Source organism: Dermacentor variabilis, chromosome 3, assembly GCF_050947875.1.
Source record: "Dermacentor variabilis isolate Ectoservices chromosome 3, ASM5094787v1, whole genome shotgun sequence".
NCBI classification, from domain to species: domain Eukaryota; kingdom Metazoa; phylum Arthropoda; class Arachnida; order Ixodida; family Ixodidae; genus Dermacentor; species Dermacentor variabilis.
Genome location: NC_134570.1, coordinates 85,441,164 through 85,460,339, shown reverse-complemented (window position 1 = coordinate 85,460,339; position 19,176 = coordinate 85,441,164). Strand labels below are relative to the sequence as shown.

Genomic DNA, 19,176 nt, shown 5'->3' with positions numbered 1-19,176 from the left:
CTCCAAGAGCCGCACACACTCGCGAAGAAAGCCAATGTATTCCGGTCGTTGGCTTGATATCATTCTGTGCATGTCATGTGGTTATAAGACCTCACTTCAATTTCTATCATCATCATCATCATCATCATCATCATCATCATCATCATCATCATCATCATCATCAGCCTAGTTACGCCCACTGCAGGGCAAAGGCCTCTCCCATACTTCTCCAACTACCCCGGTCATGTACTAATTGTGGCCATGTTGTCCCTGCAAACGTCTTAATGTCATCCGCCCACCTAACTTTCTGCCGCCCCCTGCTACGCATCCCTTCCCTTGGAATCCAGTCCGTAACCCTTAGTGACCATCGGTTATCTTCCCTCCTCATTACATGTCCGGCCCATGCCCATTTCTTTTTCTTGATTTCAACTAAGATGTCGTTTACCCGCGTTTGTTGCCTCACCCAATCTGCTCTTTTCTTATCCCTTAATGTCACACCCATCATTCTTCTTTCCATAGCTCGTTGCGTCGTCCTCAATTTCAGCAGAACCCTTTTCGTAAGTCTCCAGGTTTCTGCCCCATATGTGAGTACTGGTAACACACAGCTGTTATACAGTTTCCTTATGAGGGATAGTGGCATCCTGATGTTCATGATTTGAGAATGCCTGCCAAATGCACCCCAGCCCATTCTTATTCTTCTGGTTATTTCAGTCTCATGATCCGGATCCGTGGTCACTACCTGCCCTAAGTAGATGTAGTCCCTTACTCCTTCCAGTGCTTCGCTACCTATCGTAAACTGCTGTTCTCTTCCGAGCCTGTTAAACATTACTTTAGTTTTCTGCAGATTAATTTTCAGACCCACCCTTCTGCTTTGCCTCTCCAGGTCAGTGAGCATGCATTGCAATTGGTCTCCTGAGTTACTAAGCAAGGCAATATCATCAGCGAATCGCAAGTTGCTAAGGTATTCTCCATCAACTTTTATCCCCAATTCTTCCCACTCCAGGCCTCTGAATACCTCCTGTAAACATGCTGTGAATAGCATTGGAGATATCGTATCTCCCTGTCTGACGCCTTTCTTTATAGGGATTTTGTTGCTTTCTTTGTGGAGGACTACGGTGGCTGTGGAGCCGCTATAGATATCTTCCAGTATCTTTACATATGGCTCATCTACACCCTGATTCGTAATGCCTCCATGACTGCTGAGGTTTCGACTGAATCAAACGCTTTCTCGTAATCAATGAAAGCTATATATAACGGTTGGTTATATTCTGCACATTTCTCTATCACTTGATTGATAGTGCGAATATGGTCTATTGTTGAGTAGCCTTTACGGAATCCTGCCTGGTCCTTTGGTTGACAGAAGTCTAAGGTGTTCCTGATTCTATTTGCGATTACCTTAGTAAATACTTTGTAGGCAACGGACAGTAAGCTGATCGGTCTATAATTTTTCAAGTCTTTGGCGTCCCCTTTCTTATGGATTAGGATTATGTTAGCGTTCTTCCAAGATTCCGGTACGCTCGAGGTTATGAGGCATTGCGTATACAGGGTGGCCAGTTTCTCTAGAACAATCTGACCACCATCCTTCAACAAATCTGCTGTTACCTGATCCTCCCCAGCTGCCTTCCCCCTTTGCATAGCTCCTAAGGCTTTCTTTACTTCTTCTGGCGTTACCTGTGGGATTTCGAATTCCTCTAGGCTATTCTCTCTTCCACTATCGTCGTGGGTGCCACTGGTACTGTATAAATCTCTATAGAACTCCTCAGCCACTTGAACTATCTCATCCATATTAGTAACGATATTGCCGGCTTTGTCTCTTAACGCACACATCTGATTCTTGCCTATTCCTAGTTTCTTCTTCACTGTTTTTAGGCTTCCTCCGTTCCTGAGAGCCTGTTCAATTCTATACATATTATAGTTCCTGATGTCCGCTGTCTTACGCTTGTTGATTAACTTAGAAAGTTCTGCCAGTTCTATTCTAGCTGTAGGGTTAGAGGCTTTCATACATTGGCGTTTCTTGATCAGATCTTTCGTCTCCTGCGATAGCTTACTGGTTTCCTGTCTAACGGAGTTACCACCGACTTCTATTGCGCACTCCTTAATGGTTCCCATGAGATAGTCGTTCATTGCTTCAACACTAAGGTCCTCTTCCTGAGTTAAAGCCGAATACCTGCTCTGTAGCTTGATCCGGAATTCCTCTATTTTCCCTCTTACCGCTAACTCATTGATTGGCTTCTTGTGTACCAGTTTCTTCCGTTCTCTCCTCAAGTCTAGGCTAATTCGAGTTCTTACCATCCTATGGTCACTGCAGCGTACCTTGCCGAGTACGTCTACATCTTGTATGATGCCAGGGTTCGCGCAGAGTATGAAGTCGATTTCATTTCTAGTCTGCTCCTCCACGTCCACTTTCGACTAACCCGCTTGCGGAAAAAGGTGTTCATTATCCGCATATTATTCTGTTCTGCAAACTCTACTAATAATTCTCCTCTGCTATTCCTAGAGCCTATGCCATATTCCCCCACTGACTTGTCTCCAGCCTGCTTCTTGCCTACCCTGGCATTGAAGTCGCCCATCAGGATAGTGTATTTTGTTTTGACTTTACCCATCGCCGATTCCACGTCTTCATAAAAGCTTTCGACTTCCTGGTCATCATGACTGCACGTAGGGGCATAGACTTGTACCACCTTCAATTTGTACCTCTTATTAAGTTTCACAACAAGACCTGCCACCCTCTCGTTAATGCTATAGAATTCCTGTATGTTACCAGCTATTTCCTTATTAATCAGGAATCCGACTCCTAGTTCTCGTCTCTCCGCTAAGCCCCTGTAACACAGTACATGCCCGCTTTTTAGCAGTGTATATGCTTCTTTTGTCCTCCTAACCTCACTGAGTCCTATTATATCCCATTTACTACCCTCTAATTCCTCCAATAACACTGCTAGACTCGCCTCACTAGATAGCGTTCTAACGTTAAACGTTGCCAGGTTCAGATTCCAATGGCGGCCTGTCCGGAGCCAGGTATTCTTAGCACCCTCTGCAGCGTTACAGATCTGACCGCCGCCGTGGTCAGTTGCTTCGCGGCTGCTGGGGACTGAGGGCCGGGGTTTGATTGTTGTATTCATATAGGAGGTTGTGGCCAAGTACTGCACCAGGGTGGCCAATCCTGCTCTGGTGAGAGAGTGCGTTACCGGTTCTGGTCACCGGGATCAGGCCGCACTCCAGGCCTGTTTGTGCAATTTTCTCTCACCAATTTCTATACTGTCCAGTAAAGAGCAAAAAAAGTGCAAGGTAGTTGTCCAGGTATAAAAACGCCGTGTTTAACAACGGGGACAACCGAATGCACAGTCAACGTAGAGTATACTCCATAAATAAGGAAAAATGCTGCTTATAAGATTTTTATTCCATTCCAAACAAATGAAGCGCCTTTCTCTATGCTTATTTCGTTATAAACATAGTTCGTTGGTCGTCATCACATTGCTTTCACCGGCATTATTCTTGGTCCTCCAACGAGGAGGTTCCGCTTGTTGTGGCGGTCTTGGTGGTCGTGGTGGGCATTAGTTCATAGCAAGTCCCGTTTGCGTTGTCGACATGGTTGGGTGCTCTGATGACACATAAACAGCCATCCGGGCAACCGCTTGTCTCTCGTACACCGAGGTGGTTGAGTCTACGGTGGCATGTCTAAATTAACGAATGAGATTTGAAAAGTTTATCACCGTGGGGAAAATTATGAGCAGCACTTAAAAGAACGTGGTGATATGAATGTTATCCACCTACACAACAGCGCAAGAATTTGTCTATGCAAGTTATTTTCTCTTTCACTTCATTGAACGTGCTCAAATTTGGCGTTTGCGGCATTCAAATATTCAGCCTCGTATTTCAATTTCTTTTGCATAATTTTTACGGTAGATATCTTTGTAAGTTCTAGGACCCATTTTTCCAAAAAAATAGGATGAAGTAACGCATTCCAAGACAGGTTGGGTGGACGAAATAGCTCAATATTATTGTGTAGTTACTACCGCTAAATATGCGATAAGGTCGGAATGCCACCGACTCCTTTGGCAAGATCATAGATGTGCAACCCTCCTCGTCACTAATGTTAGCAGGTCTAACGATGCAAAGTGCAGAATCATCGTCATCATCCCGTCATTAACGGGCCGTCGATTATATATGTGCCACACGTTTTTTGCATGTGGTTTGATACCCTGCCGGGAACAATCGTAACAGAGCAATTCCCTTCCCCTGATCGCCATTCCAAAAATTCCGGGAAAATGAGGAGGTTCTTCAACTAATTTCTGATTTCGGGCATCACCTGCGTGCGACGTAATGACACCGGAATAAATGGCGAAATACACTGATACGCAGCCGCTCTTGGCGCGATGTCGACTAGGAAGCCCTCTTGTCGTTCCGGTATTCTCCCGCCACGCTAACTTTCATTCATGGTTCAAGCGATAGTTATATATAATAGAAACGCTTTAAAAGTCCAGACTTTAAAAATTCAGACCTAGTTTTCTGTCATGTATATAAGCCAAACTGTTCCTATCATTTTCGCAAAATTCAATGTCTATGGGATTTATGGTTCGCTTAAACTGAGGGCGAAATTATGCTTCGTTGTTAAGCCAGACTTGTTTTGTTCTGGCGTGCTTTCAAGCTATAGTTTTGCTCGGACTGTAATGAACGTCTATCTTTAAACTTCGCCTATACAACACCCATCGCGTGCCCTTATCCTCTCAAAATATTATAAAGAAGGTGCCTGGTTGAGATTATAAGGAGATCAGGCAAGCCTACGACGAATCTCAACATACGCATGAAAAAAGGAAGAAAACGAGTATGCAGTAGGGATTTGCAATGTTTGTAGCTAGCCCTGCTTCACTTGTTGCGGGGGTAGTGGAAAACGTTTGTAAGCATTTGTTTAATTTATGAAGGCCTGCAAAAAGGCAACAACATTTTAGCAATATCTTTTAACCCCTTGAGGGCCCTATACTTCAAAGTCTACCTGCACAACACTACTAACATTTTACACATAAGTTGTGAACCTAATATTGTTGTTTTATTAAGTTTTCAAGACACTGAAAACGCGCATATCACGTTTGGATAACTCCTATTATGCAGAGCCACACCTCTGTGGGATTGCTCAAATGCTCTCCGCGATGCTCACTTTTGTAAAAGTGTGTGAATCGTAAATGTATTAGAGTTAGGTAATTTCATAATAACAAAATAACACGTTTATTTATTTAGATGAGCGTTGAAGCCGTGTGTGTCGCGACAATTTTTCTGCTAAAGCAATGCATGACACTGAGTCAAGTTATCTTTTTTATTATACGTAAAACGAAGAGAATGATCGTAATGACTTCACATACTTCTATATCCATACCAGCAATGGGGTCTAAGAGAATCTAAATACAGAGGCATTTTTGGTCTCGCGAAGCAGATGTATTCCACACTGCAGAGAAGTGCCAAACAACGGTTGACGTTTAATGCGTGTACGCCCACTGCAATGACATCACCTTTTAGTCAAGGTGTTGTAACTTATTTTCCTTAGAGATAGCGCCTACAGGCCGCGGTTGCTCAGTGGCTATGGTGTTGGGCTGCTGCGCGCGAGGTCGCGGGATCGAATCCCGGCCACGGCGACCGCGTTTCGATGGAGGCGAACTGCGAAAATGAACACTCGTGTGTTTAAATTTAGGTGCCCGTTAAGGAACCCCAGGTGGTGAAAATTTCCGGAGTCCTCCACTACGGCGTGCCTCATAATCAGAAAGTGGTTTTGGCACGTAAAACCCCATAATTTAATTTAGAGGTAGCGCCTACCTACACAGATAACATTTTGCGACGTGTAAACCGGTGCTCCTATGCAAGCCCTTCTTCCTCAAACCACTGTAAGCCAAAACGAAAGCTGTTTTTGTTTTAAATCCTTCGAGAGTGCGACAGCTGAGTGAGAAATCCCTCGGTCTGTCTACTCTGCTAATCAGCTAAGACAAACTACTAGAAAAGGAAAACAAACATCAAAAAAGCCACGTTCGCACGCTATACGCAAGCGACTGCAATGCGATAGAATTGTGAGCATTGCACCACGCACGCGTTTGATTGCACTGCCTCCAGAAACGGCTCTCGTCATAGACCAGGGGCGCTATAACGCAAAACTATTCCAAAACATTTCTATTCCAATTTTGCAATCAGCCTTCCGCGATTGGTCCAAAACTTTTTGGACTACCCCCTTTGACATGTCTTTTACGCGACGTCAAGAAAACCGCGATAGCTCCCCATCTGATATAACGTGTACACATGGATTATGCATAATTTGACCGAGCAAAAGAAAAATATTTATTTCTGATTCGACGCCTCTTCGCCATTAGCCCTCGGCCATTGGTTAAAAGTATTCGGGCTGCGCTAACTTCACCTGACTCTCACGCGACGTCACAAAACCGCAAAAACCCACCGCGTCAAAGAAACGTGTACGCGATCAAGATGCATTAATATGCCGAACAAAACTGAATTTTCTTCTGAATAGCCGCAGGCTGCCCCTTTCCGAAAGGAATAAAAGGTGGCTGCCGCCGATCGCTCAGGCACTGGCTACTCGCACCTGTCGAAGAGCATGGTTTTCGTTGCGTGTAATAAAACTTTCTACGTGGCCGTGTAACATTTTCGAGCATTTTCGGCCCGTTTACGACCTCTTTCTGCCTACTCTCTTTTGCTGAGGATCCGTTTTAACGCCATTCTTATGCTTCCTTTGCATGCCGCCGCGATTGTTGACGAGCCACCGCAAGCTAAGTAAGGCAAAGCGGACAAATCGCAGATGCCGGCACCACCCTCTTCATCCGGTTATCGATTTTCGGTGCAGTGGCTCGGCCCTATTGAATCCCTCTCCACTTGAGCGTGCTCCTCGCCTCTTGTGAGCCAATTACATAAGACAAGCCACTCAGTGTACGCCATGTTGTTCGTTTTTCAAGCAAACAAAACTGGCCTCCTATGAACGAGGAGAGCGTTTGATTGGTCTGTTCAGAGACCAGCGTGACCACTCGATGCTTGCGTCGGCGGTTGCACAAATTTGACGTCAGGAGATTGGAATAAAAACACATTGGAATAGGTTTACGTTATAGGGCCCCAGATTGTAAACTTCACGAGAAGATACGTCGTTCACTAATGTTAGCGCCGGCCCACAAAGTCCCGCCCTTTGATTACGCTCTTCATGATTAGAGCAGTTTAGCAAGCGAGAGGCAGACTCAGAACCCAAGGGAAGACGCAAAGAAAACTTCACATTAAAGAATTGTATTTCTTTATTTGCTCCTCGAAGAATTCGGTCTTATGTGTGTGACAAATTTTGTCGTGCCGTATTCATAGTAGTAGAATATGTCTCATAATCGCCGTATCGTTCTTGCACCGTCTCCAAAAAAGGTACAGCTGTTCTTGCTGACGCCTGAACTTTTCGTTTACGTAGTGCTATACTACTATGGTTATTGTTGTGTGCCTCATAAAGCGACCTCATACTCTGGAATCAGTTTGCTGCCTGTAATAAATTACACTTGAACTTGTGTTTCGGTGAGCCCAAATTTATTTATAGATTTATGAATTGTGTGCGCTTTTGTGCGTGTCTTTATACATGAAGATCCATAATTAAGCACAAGATGTTTAAAATGCAATTCAATTGCGCCGTATAATAAAAGAAATTCTAACATATGAATGGCATATGACGTTGCCGAGTACACGCTAGCGCAAGATAACTAAGGTCAAGAAATCTCTGCCATTAACACCAATAGGGACCTGATTCTATCAAAGTGGCATTTGAATACCGGAATGTTATCCTATATTGGACTTCTTGTTACAGTTAACACTGTCGTCTTCTGTATAATACACGCGCGGTGCACAATGAGCACTGCATAGAATATTGCATTTCTATGGAGGTATCATGGACACGCAAAATGGCAGTATGGTAATGTGGCGGGGAAATTTGTTTGAGCTTGGTAAAAAATAGGACTCAACGTGGGCGCTCAGTCATACGTGCATTTGTTTTATGGGTACACAACACCTGCTTCGATGAAAGGAGCCTCCAAGGCATCAGGTGGAACGCGGTCACAAAATTTCATCACTCCGCGAGTTCCGTACATTATTTGTTACGAGCCAACGCCATTTGCCATCGCGAGCATACGCGCGAGACTGCCGCGACGGGCTTGCAGATCAAAAACTCAAAAAAAAATTACGAGAAGCAGTGATCTAAAACGGCGTATTTGCCACCGTATCCGTCGTAGAGTATCCTACAATTACTAGAAGGAATTACGCTGCTGCCATCATTCAGCCGCCATAGCAATTGTGTATAGTACATGAATTTGTCTGATCATTGTGCTTGAGGCTTCCGATGTTCTTGTGGCGTTTTTCATTACGCTGTCCACGGCACTCAATCTTTCATTATGCCACTATGTTACATCAGATATGGGCCCTATAACGTAAAACTATTCCAATATGTTTCTATTCCAATTTCCTGACGTCAAATTTGCGTAACCACCGACGCAAGCACCGGGCGGTTACCCATAGGGTTGTCTGTACAGACCAATCAAACACTCTCCTCATCCATAGGAGGTCACTTTTGTTCACTTGAAAAACGAATAACATTGCGAACACCAGGCCCAGCTCCGGGCCGTCCAGAGGGCTCACGAAAGGGCGGAGGCTCACGGGCTTCCCGTCCCAACGTGGGTGCGGCCCGCGACCCCTGCCGACCACTAAACCAAGAGTTGGTGGGAAGGGGTTCCTCAGGACCCAATAAAGTTCTTTCCTCCTTGCCTACACTGAGCGGCTTGTCGTATCCAATTGGCTGACAAGAGGCAAGGAGAACGCTGAAGTGGAGAGGGATCCGCTGGGGCAGAGCCAGTGCACTGAAAATCGATAACCAGGTGAAGAGGGTGGTGCCGGCGTTTGCGATTGGTCTGCTTTCCCTTACTTAGCTCGTGGTGGCTGGTCGAAAATCGCGGCGGCATGCAACGGAAGCTTAAGAATGACGCTAAAGCTGACCCTCAGCAACGAAGAGTTGGCAGAATGAGGTGGTAAACGTGCCGAAAGTGCTTGAAAACGTTACATGGCCACGCAAGAAGTTTTATTATACGCAAATACACCCATGCTCTCCGGCAGGTGCGAGTAGCCAGCATCTCAGCGATCGGCGGTAGCCATCTTCTATTCCTTTCGGAACGGGGCATCCTGCGGCTATTCCGAAGAAAATTCAGTTTTGTTCGGCATATTAATGTATCTTTATCGCGTACACGTCACTTTGACGCGGTGAGCTTGTGCGGTTTTGTGACGTCGCGTGACAGGCAGGTGAAGTGGGTGCAGCCCGAAAACTTTTTACCAATAGCCGAGTGCTAATGGCGAAAATGGGTCGAATGAGGAATAACCGCTTTTCTTTTTTCTTTCAAATCATGCATAATCAGTGTGTACATATCATATCATATGGGGAGCTATCGCGGTTTTCGTGACGTTGCGTGACAGACAGGTGAAGTGGGGGGGGTCGAAAAAAATTTTTGACCAATCGTGGAGGGCTGATAGCAGAATTGGAATAGAAACGTTTGGAATAGTTTTACGTTATAGCGCCCATGATGCGGGGCGTTACGTGGAGCCACCGCTTTCGTTTGATCGGCGAATCTCGGAATAGTTTTAGGTGGTCCTGAGTGACGTCGATGAATTGTTGTCGTCAAGCACAACATGTACGTGCCAGCTTGAAAATTATCTATGACGTGGCACAGCAGTACGACTTCTTTGCGACACGGAAACGTTACCCGAATCCGAGTCCGAGTCCAAGTTAGTAGGAGCTCATGTCAAAAGGTGTAACTATCGAAGCAATTACATCTCATATCACCATCTGCAATAAATCGTCAGTTCAGAAGCGAACACATTTCTGGCCAGCAAAAATGCAGGATCTCTCAACCTTAGAGCAACATGAAAAATTACTTCAGATTCCCGTTACAGATAGGTTAACATGAATTTCCACAGAAACAGAATTTTATTTTTCCGTAGTTCCGACAGCAGCCGTAGGCGCTGATACGAAGAAAGTCGGGAATAATCAGTTACGATCAGGTCATGCACCACAAGGCGAACCTGCACAAGGTGTGCAAATATGTTTTTAAGAATTTGTTTCGGTTCCTTTTTTCTCGTCGCTGTTCTGTACGACATAAACCACTAAGTAGGAAACCTACTGCTATTGCTACAGCTAAACAAAGCAGCAGTCAACTTGCGCATATCTTGAACGTAAAATAAATACGTAAGTTTTAGTAACCGAAAGTAGCGAGAATGCTTCGCCATAGCCTCGTCCCACATGCTGATTCTATAGGTCTCGTGATCAAGTGCAAAGCTCGGTTTAAAATTCGCTCCGTCTTTAGTCTGAAGAAAGCGAACAAATGAAAAAAAAGCGTTCGATCGCCGCGCACTTAAGCCAATGCACAGCGGCAGTAACTGATCGAGGTGATTGCCGCGCTGCTACGGGACACGTTCAACGTGCCGAATTGTACAGGAGTCCAATTATCGACAATCCTGGCGTCGACGGCGTGAAGTATCCGACTTCGCCAGCCACTGCCTCATAAGCTCCAAACGCGGGACTATATCCAAACTTTACCAGTGAATGAAAACAGCATAAACGGGCTTACATTGTTCCGGCAATTCTCCAGCACACGACTACTTCACCTGCACAACCAATAGGTCCCGGAATAGATCGATGATTTTCACCAACATGTTATGGGGCTCCGCTGTCGGGCGGATGTTGGCATCTACAGCGCAACCCCTTAAATCTTATTACGCAATGTACGCCTCGTATGCGCCTAAAATGATCTTCTAGGCCTCAACTGCCCGCTTTTCTTCCACAAAACATCGCAAACCGACATCGCACTGCATAAAAATAATCAACCAGAGCGGTAGCAGGAATGCGGAGACCTCGGTGCATACACCATAATGCACATTCTGATTATGATAATGATGATGATGATGATGACGTTGATGATGATGATTTATTGGCATCGCCTTTGAAACGGGCCGTGAACAAATTGTCAATTAGCTTGCTTGACCTACTCAGGTATGCTTTCAATGCTTCTCCTTCTAGCATGCTTGTGTACGTCCATAATCAGGAGTGAGAAAGCTGTTTCTTGGAGATGCAGAGTGTTTAGCGACCGTATTTTCGTCTACATGCTATTCTTTATGGAATGGGACGATGGAGAAGAAAAGACCTAGAAATAGGTGGGCAGGAGAAAAAAGATAAATAAATAATGCAGATCGTATGATGTTATCAGTAGTAGGGTAAGTGTCCGATGCGACGCATGAAGACGGTAAATGTAAAATAAAACTAAAAGACAGTCTTGATGAGACGATATGCGTGAGTCACAGTTGAGATAGCAAACCAATTGGCTCAATATATACAACAAGAAATCCAGGAGATTGCGCTGTTTTGATGGGCAATGCCAAGGACTCAGCATCAGTGTCGATGTCAAGGGGCCTTGGTCGAGCTTTTGCATGTTTATCTTATACTGATATATCTACATTTTACCACTCGCTATGTATGCAATACATCCAGTCGTAATCAGTCCGTTCCCTGCTTTCTTTCCACCAATACTCTAAACGTCTCTTCCTTGTTGCCAGACCTCACAGAGCCCCCTGAAGTTCATTTAGTTGCGAATTCCACCATCTGCTTGTTTCTAAGGATTAAAAATTGTTTCATTCAATACTGAACCTATATAAATAACAGTTTCGAAGAATGGGGGTCGAAAATACATCGTAATATTTCTAGGTGGGAGCGCAGCCACTGCAAAAAGTCTATCTGGCTTACTCAGTGCTGTACTTTACGTATGAAACACAACATGTTCTTTTCTTGGGCAATCTTCACTTGGTCGTTTGGGAGAGCTTTAAACCGCTTGAGCAAGCAGCTTCGTCTTCTAGTGGTTGGAAGATGGCTTGTGCGTTACATTCGGCTGTCTCGTTTTGATCGCTCTTCTCCTGCGTCAAATGCTCTCAGGCACTCCAAGTACTATCGTTGCAGCAGTCATCGACACTGAGAACCTTTCCCACTATGTCATCCCAAACCAGTGAAGCCAAAATGGCAATTGTTCGCCGTAATTTAGGCTGCCACAAGCTGGCATCTAAAAGAATGCTGATCCCAACAGTGCGTCAGCCGTGTTTTCCCGACAGCGCCTGGATCTTTGGCTAACAGAAATCGGGCGTTTGCTGTAGTCACGTGGTCCCACCTCTGGAATTTTCTCTACAGAGAGCGAGTCACACTTTCGGCTTGCGTGCTTGTCCTCTGCTTCTGAGTTCGAGGAACGCAGGTTCTGGTCCACTCTTAGTTCGGTGGGAATGCTTCATCTCAAGTGCAAGGTATGAGTGAAGGCTACTAGATTGAAAGGAATATAACAGTTTGATGCCAGATTCAGAGGATGGAGGCGACCGGTCCGAGATACCATTACAGATCTGCATCTAGTGTTTATGCAGTCGCTAAGAACAGTAGCGAAATTCAAGATACATTCCTTCCAGAATTACGAACAGTAGAAGTGGCGCCAAAATTTCATCCTTTTACCACATGGTTGTCAGAATCGGCGGCTATCTTTTGTGTGCGCTAATCAACAGCCATGAAAGCAAGAAATAGCGGCTTCTATGTGCGTTTTTTTTGTACAGTGCAATGAATCTTTTGTTTTTACTATGCTCAAAACTACCTACGGCGAATGCTTAAAGAATATTGAAAAATATACCATATTTGGCTGAAAGTTGTGCTGCGATGGCATGGACATTGTGCCTGAACTTCTGATATTTTGCTTCGACTTACAAAAAACTGATTGAAAATAAAGAAACGATAAATTAATGGAAATTAAAGTGGATGAAAAAACAACTTGCCGCAGGTGGGAACCGAATCTACAACCTTCGCATGCCAAGTTTCTGGGTTCGGTTTCCACCTGCGGCAAGTTGTTTTTCATCCACTTAAGTAATTTCCCCTATGTTGTCTTTGGTGTCAGTGTTTGTTGGGTTCTCATAATATGACTAACAAAAATGGGGCCCCTCAGTTAAGCCCCTTTTTTCTCGTTAAAAAACTGATGGAAATTCGTGCTCACGTTGAAATATTGCATTGGTCGTGCACCCTTATTGACAGAATAATACTTGAGTTGTAAATCCGCAAATACGCAGCGAAGAACAAAGATAAGATGAAGCAAAAGGTGGCATACCTACACCTACAAAATAAGTCACACGGGTGGCACAACACCGGCAGGTGCGGAGCCAAAAAGTAAGCCTTCCTTATTTGGTCACAAACAAGTGGAAGAAGGAGTTTGCAGGTTTCGCCCGTCAAGTTTTTAAACAAGATTCCTGCAATTTCTCTGCCATGCTCTTGCTTAATGCCAAATCACTCATTTGAGTCAGTATTAACAACATGCGCAATAATGCGCTTAAGCATTGAGCTAACTATGAGAGGAGTACCTTTGAACGTTACTGCGGCCTTTACTCTTATTACATAAGCAATGAACCATCTCGCGAATATATGACCCTTAATAATGATACATACATATTGCATGTTTCTTGAGGACGATGCACGCGGGCGCCCCGACAAAGACGATGAACGCTTCCTGGTTCTCGTGCTGTCAACTGAACTGGCCAGCGCTGTATTATCCTTGGTAAATATACTTTGTAAATAGTCTCCAGTTGTTAATCCTTCGTTCGCGTAACAATATTTGAGAACAACCAGGCATATTTGAAGGACCAACTTTCTGAATCCTCGCAGTCACGCCTCTGCAATCTATCAGAGGTATTTTTACTAGTTGACACTACTGTGAACTTGCGCATCGACCGGTGTAAAGAAATTACAAACTTCATGTATGAGAAACAATGTAAGACATGATAATTTAGAGCACTCTTCCAGGTTTGTGTAAGCGATGGTACACAGAAAACAGGCGGGAACAACCTTGTTCATTAGATATATTTCCTCCCAGTACAAATGTAAAACGCGATGCATGCAGGCATGCTGTATATGTATATGAAGTCATACGACCAGGTGATAAAACTGTAAAAACACATGAAATTTGTGCATTCGCTAATAATAATTAATCATAATGATTAGTATCTTTTCTTTCTTTTTTGCTTGCAATAACTTTATTTGTTGGTGTTTCTTCTTATGTCGCTTTGGTGTATTTCTTTGTTGCATATAATAATTGTTTAATAACCACAAGTCTAGTTATTGTATTATTGAAATACCAACAGTAAATGTGGCCTTAACTTAGTTTTGGTAAAAATACTATATATAATGCATATCTTTAACTGTCATTTTTTATGTCTGTCGCATGAGCTTCAGCAACAAATTCTAGCCTCTGTTAAGTATAAAATCGGTAGATATTCAATTTGTATCGCAATCTACGGTATACTGTTTGCATTTTTGCTGACTGTTTTCATAATATGTTTGTCGCACCGCAATTCAATATCGAGCATACGTGACTTCTGTGGTATGGCTGTCGTGTCTTACCGCATTTTTGCACTGGTATTCCGTATTGACGGTAGTAGTCATGTTCTCATCTTTGTAATCCATGTAATCCTGTAAATAGTTGCGATAGCTGCAGCACCCATTTCTGAAATCAAAAAATCGTAGATTTTTCTGAATAAGTTTAAGAGACATATGCGGCGATTTTTTTTTTGTGACAACCTAATATGTCTGGCTAAAGCAACTTAAAACTGGGTGATTTGAAGCAACTTTAACTATGCGACGAGGTATTGCAGACAGCATTTTGTAGTCAGTGAGCTCACTGAACAGTGTTGAGTGCATTGAAAAAGTCACTCTCCAAGCACTCCATACAAATTGTTAACCACCAAAGCACAAACGTGCGGCCCCGGGGTTTGCCACTGGATTAATCCCGGTGGCTTATTAAACCACGGCTTGGAAGGGTGCCAGATCCTCAGTACGCAGCTGGTGTTTGCGCTCCGCTGCACGAGCCTGCCCTTGTTCCCAAGCTGCATCATCGGCATGATGTAGGCGATCTCGTTCCCGGTTCTGCTCCCGGCGTTGCTGACCAAAATCTGCCTGCTCTTCACCAGTATGTGTGACGCGTGGCTTAACCATTTCGAAGCCGGAGACAAACTGCTGCACGCGCGCTCGACTACAACGGAGAGCAACAACGTCAATACTGGCGCAGCCAATCGCGCACCGCTCTTCTCCTTCTTTTTTTCGCGCATGTGCATGGGGTTGGGCCGGTGTACAGGCGAGAGATGGACGGACGAACTGGCCAGCCATATACAGCTTCGGCGCGTTACTCACGTCATTGACGCTGAACTGAAGTATCATTTGCTTGCAAAAGTATTGAATATTTGTTGCGTACATCTGACTGTAAATGCCGAATTGTCAAAATGGTGGAACTCAGCGCTGCCACCCGCGGTGGGGGCATAGTGTTTGAAAAATTTGTCCGCACCAGGATTAATTTTTCGCCTGGAATTTTTCGCCTTTCTTTAACTTGGCGCAAACACTCAAATTGGCACGTCCGTACTCCAACACCCATCAATGAATACTGCAATTGAACTTCCGTCTTTTATCGCGCGGCACAGGGCCGCTCACTGGGAACGCTCGCTCTGCTCGCCAGAGCAATGCATATTGAAGCTCGCGTGGTATGGCGCACCAGCCCAAAGCAAAATGTTCGGCTTTTCGATTATTGCGAAATTTGTCCAAAATGCTATACAAGACGGCTGAAGTGGCGATCGGTCGGCAAATATGGCTAATTGGCGTAATTGCTTTCATTGCATAGAATAAGTGGCTAATAAAAAGTAAATTCTTTATTTAAAGGAAAAGTTGTGCCTAAAAAAGCAGGAAGCACAACGAAAATTGTACTGGTAAAATACGTATGAAAATAATATTTAGTCGAGCTTTCGGACGACGTGAGAAGCATATATTGTGCCACCATGCACGGGGTTTGTGACTGTCGTGATTTAATGATGCTAACCGCTCTTATTATATTTAAATTATGGGGTTGTACGTGCCCAAACTACGATTTGATTATGAGGCATACCGTAGTGGGGCACGTCGGAATAATTTGCACGACTAGTGGTTCTTTATGCTGCACCTAAATCTAAGCACAATGGAGCTTCCGCATTTCGCCCCCATCGAAATGGGGCTGCCGTGGCGGGGATTGGATCCCACGACCTCGTGCTTAGCAGCTCATCATAGCCACTAAGTAACCACAGCGCGTGCAGACCGCTCTTCTAGCTCGTTGACTGTTATTTAATTTTAACTTGCAGGCGTCGATGTTGTAATTGTGAACGGCAGCTCAAGGTGCAAAACATCGCCATCAAAATATCTGGTGTCCTTCGTGATTTCATCCACCCAACACCGAATAATATTATGCAGATCCAATACGCACCTTGAATTCTATGTGCAACAAAATCTTCATGAAGCGGTTTATGAAACGTTCTAAATACGCCAATTTCATTCCCGAAACTTTGGCGTAAACGTAGCACGCGCGCGCGCATGTGCTCTCACCCACCTATTCTATACAATGAATACACGTGGCGATTATCTCAAATACGTGCTTGCCATTGACACAATAGACCTTATGGGGGCGTTGACTCTAATTTCTGCTTGGGGCTCAGGCCCTTAACTGGCGCGCATCACACAAGCTGAGCGCTTGTCGCTCGCTGGCACTTTCGTAGCAGCTTTAAAGTGAGAGGTGGTACCCTAAAGGCGCTGTTCGCAGTGAGCTACGACAACGGCGGGCTCCGTCGGGAAGGGGGACGAGGTGTCTTAACTCAAGATGTTTGTTATTCACCTCAGCTATACCCAAGTGATAATAGGCAACAAGGAAACCGTGGCGATGAAGCCTTCCGCAAAGCTGCGTCACGTTCTATGCCCTGAGGAGTTTAGGGACTCACGATGGTCGGGGCGTTGTGGTGAACGGCGCGCGGCCATCTGCGCAACTGAGCTGTGCTGTGGCCAGTCTCACGCCAGTCAACAGCCAGACTTAAAACACCATCAGGGGAACTACGCTTCTCCCAAGTGATAGAAAAGGAGCACTAATTCTCAGTTCCAGCACGTTAGTATAAGATTATCAGGTTGCGTCAGACGAGATTATTTTTATCGCCGTTGAACCATTTCGCGCGCGGCAGCAATTTCTGGAGCTAAATTATTTAACGAGCTAAAATCATTAGGTAGTTTTATTTCGCCTAATAGTGACCGCTGTCTTGCACCAGGCTAAGAACACCAGTATACAGAGGGAAAGGAAATTATCATGACAACTTTTAGCTCAGTGTTATGATGTCCTTCGTCTAGAAACTGCCGTGTCACACATATCATCGTATAATCATAGATTTTAGCTTTCATTTAGTAGCAGCTTATCAAAGTACAAAGGAGCAAAACTGAACTGTTAGACAAAATTAACACTGAAATTAATTTACTGTAGTGGCACCAGAACCAGCACATATAAAACTACCATTTTTGGTCGCCTAACCAATAAGCGAGACTAATGTGATTATCGCAATTATCATAATAATGCAATTATCGTAATAAAAAGTGGTTGTTGCGATATAATATGAGCGCACATCACCGACTGGTTTTTCTACTGCTGAGCGATGCTCGCACCACCCCGCTGATGCTTCGTGCTATCGCAGAGTTTTCGGGGGTGATGAACATACCGTGACGAATCACTAACGCGCGGTATTCACGTCTCGCTTCTACCACTTCATTCATTTAAAGCGACGTAAAATGCTCTTTTGTGGTGTTCTCGAAACAAGAAGCCATAATAAAATTGACATGATTGTGGCGACCAGAGGGCGCGACAATCAAACCTCGCGCGCTAGACACTGGCGTCTTAATATAGCCCAAAGTTAAGATAACGCCGCAATACTTCAAGCTTTTGAACACCGTAAGAAAATGTATAGCAGCATTTATGAATGTGCAACGTCCCTGGAAGGAGCAGCCTTTAAAGCTATTGACACCATACACGCACAGGTAAACAACTAGTGCTTAGTAGATGACGCCCGCCGCAATCCCCACTATTTTTGTTTCAGCCAGCGCCCACAAAGCGACGACTATGCTCGATCTCGCAGCCAATAACGAATACACTCAAGAGATACATTTTAAATATTATATCTGTTGATCAGTATTATTATAAATATGTATATGGGGCTGGGGTGAAAAAATGAAATATTCAATGTACTGAAAATGCATGTAACCATGGCGTTGTATTATCCTTTGTAGCACAAATATCTAATTTAATGTCCATTCGGTGTGTTCACTCTTCAGAAGACGCTCTGAGAGATAAAGCACCAACGGTCATAACTTTAATTGAAGGTAATTTGCTTTTGTCCTGAGACGTCTATCGACAGCGTAAAATAGTATCTTACAGTGCAATATTACAGATGAGTTATCATAAATAAAACATTAAAACTGAATTGCCCGGTGCAATTGTTCTAGCATGGTACAACACTTTATTTATTTAAAATTCTTGGAATTCAATTTACTGATATGATTGTATTCATAGTGACATATGCAGGCATCCTGCTTTTGCTGGTAATGTGAAAACCTCACAAGGAAAAAAGGGGAGCAAAGGCTTCATAATATTTTGATAATAGCTATAGTAGTAACATCAGATTGAAAGTAGAATGTTGTTCTTCTTGGAATCGTAAAAGGTTGTTAAGTACGATTTGGTGTTCAATGAAGAAACTGAGTGAGCAAAGAATGCGAGATTCATATCTCGGTTCTTGAACTTACAATAAGTCAATAGCACTTTCTCTGGCCAGACAGAAGCACTTTGTACGCTACTTACATCAACAGGGCTGAGACGATGAGCAATACAAATACAAGGCCTTTGATTGCAGTCATGGCAGCTTTGGACCGTAGATTTCTTTCGAGCAGCGAAGCGTTAGGCAGCAAGAGTTTTCATCCTTTTATACCTTGAACATACGGAAGCATCACCCACAACTTGACGGCGCACTATTTTGAGCAGTGGAATTCTTTCAAGAATATAATTATTTCCGCCTTCTGCTGCTCAACAGGATCATAGAAAATCAAACATAAGCTTCCATCTAGTGCGGAGGATTCTGACGAATGTCAAACTTAATAGGTGACGTCAATGTACTAGGATGAAGGTTCAAACTTCAACACAAGTTCATCGAATTGTCAACAGAGCGAGACAGAGAAGCGAAGCGCCGCTAGAAGTTGGTAGCAAAAAAAAACTGAATATCATTGCACTGAAAGGTCTAAACATTCCGTCTATTTCTTCTGTTGGT

General features: G+C 44.1%; 1 protein-coding gene across 1 annotated transcript; it reads right to left on the bottom strand.

Moving 5' to 3' along the window:
- Positions 1–3,345: 3,345 nt before the first annotated feature.
- On the bottom strand, positions 3,346–18,976 carry LOC142575992 (complement inhibitor RaCI6-like). Its single transcript, XM_075685857.1, has 3 exons — positions 18,714–18,976; positions 14,435–14,537; positions 3,346–3,654 (listed from the first exon to the last, which is right to left on the bottom strand). The coding sequence occupies exons 1-3, from the start codon at positions 18,767–18,769 to the stop codon at positions 3,466–3,468; spliced, it is 348 nt and encodes a 115-aa protein (XP_075541972.1). The 5' UTR covers positions 18,770–18,976; the 3' UTR covers positions 3,346–3,465.
- Between the last annotated feature and the right edge of the window lie 200 nt (positions 18,977–19,176).

What these genes read in the sequence shown, in the direction of transcription:
- LOC142575992 (XM_075685857.1), bottom strand. Translation starts at nt 18,769, where the DNA reads ATGACTGCAATCAAAGGCCTTGTATTTGTATTGCTCATCGTCTCAGCC. An exon ending in ATCGTCTCAGCCCTGTTGAT is followed by an intron (nt 14,538 to 18,713) that starts GTAAGTAGCGTA and finishes TTTTGATTTCAG; the next exon opens with AAATGGGTGCTGCAGCTATC. An exon ending in AATACCAGTGCAAAAATGCG is followed by an intron (nt 3,655 to 14,434) that starts GTAAGACACGAC and finishes TCGTTAATTTAG; the next exon opens with ACATGCCACCGTAGACTCAA.